The 5,899-nt window shown below is 42.8% G+C and overlaps 1 protein-coding gene across 4 annotated transcripts in view; it reads right to left on the bottom strand.

Annotated features, from left to right (window-relative positions):
- znf609b (zinc finger protein 609b) overlaps positions 1 to 5,899 on the bottom strand; it is an 81,897-nt gene that overhangs the window by 21,792 nt on the left and 54,206 nt on the right. For all 4 annotated transcript variants that reach the window (XM_032515160.1, XM_032515150.1, XM_032515140.1 and 1 more), the window contains exon 3: positions 1,538 to 1,763. In XM_032515160.1, the coding sequence (XP_032371051.1) occupies positions 1,538 to 1,763 (226 nt within the window). The remainder of the gene's footprint in view (positions 1 to 1,537; positions 1,764 to 5,899) is intronic.

Genomic DNA, 5,899 nt, shown 5'->3' with positions numbered 1-5,899 from the left:
ACACACACACACTCCTCCCTTCAACACTATAACCCCCCCTCCTCCACTATACCACCTTTAAAACCACTCAAAAGCTCCCACCAGCTTCCACCCCACTGAGCCAGATAGAGTAGAAAAAAGAAAACAGCCCCATCAGGCCAAACCACTACCTCTCTCAGCCAAAATAGCAGCTTTGAGAGAGTGAGTGCAGGCAAAGGACAGACTTGGACGGGGAAAGGAAAGGAGGCAGGGCGAGGGGGAGGGTCAATCACTCCGTGGGAGGCAGAGAATGTGGGAGCACAAACATAGTACTGGTGTTGGCCCTGAGCCATGTTTGTGTCACTAACAGAAGTAGCCTTGTCTATCTCCCCCCTGCCCCAACACCCTGCCTTGCACTTACTCTCTCCCAGTTTGCTTGGAAACAGAGTCAAGGGGTGACTGGCTGGTTGCTTGGTATCAGAAAAAAGGGGGTTGCAATAGAGAGAACAGGGGTGAATCTGACACAGCCCAGGGCTGGAGCAAAAATCAAAAACAGAGGGGGAGGGGGAGGAGCCACTCAATAGCAGGGACTGTGCTTTGGGAATGTTGATGAGGCAGGGACTTTTTTCTGTTCAGTTCCTGTATGTGAACCAACAAGCAGTACTGGGGATGTGTGGGCGATCTGTACTCAGCATGCCCGTAGAGCGACTGAACACAAGCTACTTTGAAGATTAGGCGTTTGCATTATTTCACATGCACGACAGAAAAAGTGGGCAGCTTTTCAGACCCGGCAGAACCTGATAGTGCTAGTGATACATCTTTAAATTAAATAAGCTGAATGTGGTTTTGATCAAAGGGAGGAAAATTGAGTGAGAGTCTAAGATTTTGCTTGGACAGCACCGCAAGAGAGAAGCTAACTCTATTCCCAAATGGCAGCCTTACAAAAAGTGCTTTATGTTATGAGGCATGTTGTTGTTGAGCGCATATCTCTGTGCAACAAACTCCCCACTGCATTCTCCGGAGCAAAAAAACAAATCACGGCCACCTAAGAACTGCCAGCCAACTACTATTCTTGTTGGCAATACTATGCAGCATGTGGGCTGTTAAAGCACGCATTAGTGCCACCACCAGCTCCTGAGGCAAGCAAGGCAATCCAATTACATGTAGCAGGCAAAACATGGATGATAATGACAGCAAGATGATTATTTTTTTTAAACGACAGAGGCTTCACTAAAAACAACAATACCTCTTTGATGTCTTCATGCAACCACACTGGCTATGTATATAAAAGCACAAAACACACTATCCCATATATTTGTAGCTTATTTTCTTTTAAAATACAAGACTAGAAAGGAAGAGATTTACTAAATAGTAGGGGGTAGGGGAAATGGATTCACATAAGAACTGAGATTCTTATCCTCTATGATTAAGGGTTCACAGATTCCAAAAATCCATCGATTACAATCCACACACTTTTCTCTCTCCTCTTTGCTTGCTCACACAGTGATCATCAAGACCAGAGAGCTTCCCAAAGGCTCTCTAATCGCGACCAAACATCACGATACACCATTCCACTTACCGTCTTCAGTTTCCTGCCATACAATGCCTTCGAGATTGACACTTGTACCGGGCTCGCAGGGCCCCAAGCACTCAGGTTCGGTAGCCAGGGCCACGTCAGATGTGTTCACGGCCACTGAGCGCGTGCGCACCATTATCTGCTCACACGGCGAGGAAATCTCACTGTTGCCTACTGTGGCCAGGAGGTGGAGGGGGGGAGGAGCTGGAGTGGAGACAGGAGATTCCATCTGTGAAGAAAGAAGTGGGGGGAGAGGGAGAGAGAGAGAGAGAGAGAGAGAGAACAACACATGAGACACTTCAGAACCACTGTACAAACACATACAGAGCAGATGTAAAGATACAGCCAATGGATGCATCAACAAGGGCATGTTATCAAAGATCTGAGCGCATGGAAGTCATCCCGGTATGCCAGTGGCCGTTCAAAGCAATCTTAAGCAGTAAAAGAATGATACAGTATATTACTGTCTTTCCTCAACCTTAAAGGTGATTAGCAGGCAGGGAAGGCAGGTAGGGACATGTGAACTGCTTTGTCTGCCATTGTGGAAGGACAGAATTAGTTATGCAGGATTGGTCAAACAATCCCTCCTCCAGCTTTCCTCCCTCGTTCACCGCCGCGCGAGATCGGTGACACCAACTCATTTCACAGGCTGATCGCTCATTAATTCCCTCAATTAAATAGCTAGTTGTGGTAAGGGAGCAGGCTGCTGAGGGTCAGTAATTGATTCCACCTGTTCTGACACACTGTGACAGCAATGAAGAGACGTGGGCCTACGTGGAAAACGAAAATGAAATGGACAGAAACGGTGAGGGAAAGTGAAGGGAAGCGCACATAAGACAACTGGAGGTAGAAAAGTGTGTAGGCGGAAAAGAGAGAGAGAGGAGGACTAATGGTGATTTAAGGGCCACAGTGACACCAGGCTTAGTGCTCTTCATTCAAGGCAGTCGACATTAAAGCGCTCCAAATCATTAGCACTGAACTGCAGGAGGAATGCCACGCTGCAGCCAACACCACACATTTATTAATTGGGCATAAACCACTCAGTGCTCGGGAAAACGCTGCCAATGCTGGATCCAATTAGACTTAGAAGACAAAGTAACAACACTGGATTATAAGCATGCACACCCTTTAAATAATTGTTTTAATCTACTTACTGTTTCAAACAGAGTATGATGTGGAGAACTAACACTACTTATCACAGCATATATTGAAGTTACCGCTTAATTCTGATCATGTAGGGATGAAATTGTCCATGTTCCCCAAAGCATGAATCCCAATGAATTTGCTGATCCCCTGACCTTTCCCTCTATCAGTACTTATCCTGAGAAATAGCTCAGCATCTAGTAGATGGACTAGCACAGAATTTACATTCTTGGTTTCTACTTTCCTTTTTATCTAGTATTTTTTCTAGGAATTTGACCACATACCTGCAAAACTAATGACATGTCGCCTCAGCAGTATAAAGCTGTATCAAGAGCTATTTAGGGCGAAGTACAAAACCATCAGGATGCTCTATTACTGCTACATTTAGACTATGCTTTGAAGTGTAGTTTTTCCTCTTTTTGAAAGGCATTCATCCAGTGGTTGGTGGATTCGTAATGATTGCAATATTGCAAGACTGAGTCACACTTTGCAAGTATAGCAAAGGCTTGCTATAATAACCTACCAGATAAAAGCATAAACTGTGCTAGGATGATGGAGCATTTAAATCCTACTTTTCTTCTTCTTCTTTTTTCACTGTTGTGACTCCATTTGAGATGTACTTTTAAAATATAGGGTTCTGAAAACCTTTTGTTCAAGGTGAATAATATGTTTTGATCAAATTTTAATTGATTTGTTTTGAGATTAATAAAAAAAAAAATGACGTGATTGATGATGATTTCAAAAACTATTTGAAAGCGATAGCTCCATGAATTATGCTGTGTGAGACATTTCAGATCAATCACTGAATGAGGAATCTGAATTTGTGATGAACTGAGTGCTTTGAAAACCAAACATTAGTCCCTGATGAAAAGTAATATTAGCTCAAGACTCGTCATCACAGAAGCTTCATATTTCATGGGTTACAGAAATGAGCCCATTTCTCCCTGCGCCCAGAGGAAGAGCAATTTAATGCATGTGCAGAGAGCGACTAAGAGTGAGGCCTAACGACAGCATAATCACCGTGTGTCAGTTTCTGATGCATGATGTGGCCAAGCTGCAGACCGGTTGAGTGAACGAGACAGGACAGGTAATCACCCGAGCTGTCACCACACACTGTTCCCGGGCCGTATGGAGACACATAGAGCCGCAGACAAGACCACACAATGAACCCTCCTCCAGAGTGACAGCCAACAGTGAACGGTGCAAACAGGTTCATGCAATTGACTCAACTCCTCAAACTGATTGTGTTGACATTTTGGGATTGACACTTTAGGGATTTGTGACCAAGGTTGGGCGAATTATTAAGGCCTGGAAATAACCTTTCCTTAATGAAATTGTTAGGTTGGGAAGCAGGCTCAGATTATTAGATTCACATTATCAATTTCCTGGAGCTGATCATGTGCCTTCCTTATCAATAAATTCAGAGGCCCAGGTGTATTAAGTGCTCACGTTAAGGATTGCTGACTTTGTTGATCTGATGAGAGAGAGCCTACATCTGTTTTCCTACTTGACGTTTGCTGAAAATTGTTATGCCGACGACCTCCAGTTTTCCCACCACAAACAACATTTGCACAAGGCTGTCTCTGACTAACACTATTTGGGCTGGCGTCTCACGTGCTTGACCTAGCCACTGATGCAGACTCAAGGTAAGGCCCAAACAACCCCTTACAACCAGCAATACATTTATTTTCTTTAGCCATTCTCTTCTTTTATGGCATGTGCCGAGTAGCCGTAGCCTTGAATACAACAACAATTTTCATTTTTTCTTCAATTAATGGTTTGGTCTATAAAATGTAAGAAAACCGTGAAAATGGCTAAGGTCTTGTTTTTTCCAACCAACAGTCCAGAACTCCAATATATGGACAATGACAAAAAAGAGAAAAAGCAAATGCTCACAATTGAGAAGCTAAATACAATTCTTTGGCATTTTTGCTTAAAAAAAATGACTGAAATAACTGATTATCACTTAAAATAGTTACAGTTTAATTGTGTCAAATAAATCAAATAACTGTTGCAACTCTAGCCTAGACACTAACAAATACCCAATTTCCACAAGCAAATACATTTGTGATAACCAAGTTATTACTGATGACTTATAAATCCCATTTTAAAATGACAGGCTTATGACACTTGGATGCAAGCGTCATGGCAGAGTGTAGTTCAAAGGCTCCCCTGGTTTCCAAGGAAAGCCTCTGTTCGAGAAGCCTTTCAAATCTCCAAGTGTTTTGTTATATTATTTTTGTTTTATGAAACACTGATTCCCAGAAAAATTCCTTCCAATTTTTATTATACCTAAATTTAATGATTTTTATGAAACGAATCTTAAGGAATTTTACAGCTCAACGTAACCTTTCCTGGATTAGCTTGGACTTTATTTTTTCCACTTAAATCCTGTTACCAATTAAGAAGAAGACAGGATAAGCCAGTCTAATGCCACTGCACACCAAAATAAACATTCACTATGTAAGGGTACACATTTAAAATAGGATCACAACAGAAACAAGGCCAGTTTACAATGTGCATGAACAGTGGACCTCTATTTCCAAGTTCTATCAATGGATGAGTGAACAAAAGGACTTTCACTCTGGGGCTGCAGAATGTAAACCCACACAGTGAAATGCCTGACGTCTTGTCCAGGGTTTTCAAAAAACCACTCGCGAATGAACTACACAACTTGTCAGATTACACAAGGCTCTACTCGATGCTCAGCCAATGCCAAATTCCATGATTTCCACCCTCCCTGCAAGACTGTACAAATGGGTTTTGAAATTGCCCCCCAAACCACACTGGTGAATGTCACACAAACCTTTTCTTAACTGAAACCCCGTGCTGAGTCCTTGAGAAAGCTACCATGGCAAGAATAATGTTTAACTGACAGACAAAAACGCTACGAATCTGCGAGCATACCTCACAGTGCTGACAGAGGGGGAACTCTGCCTGGATTTCCAGTGATCACACAATAGCTCACCCGTGGCAGACAAGAAGATTGCTGCACTTTTTTTACTGGACACATTAACTTCAGCTTCAACTTGTTTATTAGAGTTGGTATTAAGAAAGGGAGCACTGAGCTTGGGCAAGGATTACAAAAGGATTACACTGCAGTGTCATACGGAGACACCTGTCTTGGCTGTACTTGTGTAGGCGGTGAGGAGCTAGAATATAGTTGACCAAATGACACACTGTGCACTAGGGCTATTGGAAGTCAAATAAAATTTGAATGGT

This window comes from Etheostoma spectabile, chromosome 1 (assembly GCF_008692095.1).
Source record: "Etheostoma spectabile isolate EspeVRDwgs_2016 chromosome 1, UIUC_Espe_1.0, whole genome shotgun sequence".
In the NCBI taxonomy this organism is placed as follows: Eukaryota; Metazoa; Chordata; class Actinopteri; order Perciformes; family Percidae; genus Etheostoma; species Etheostoma spectabile.
The sequence above is the reverse complement of the archived record's forward strand: the minus strand, read 5'-3'. Positions and strand labels throughout refer to the sequence as shown.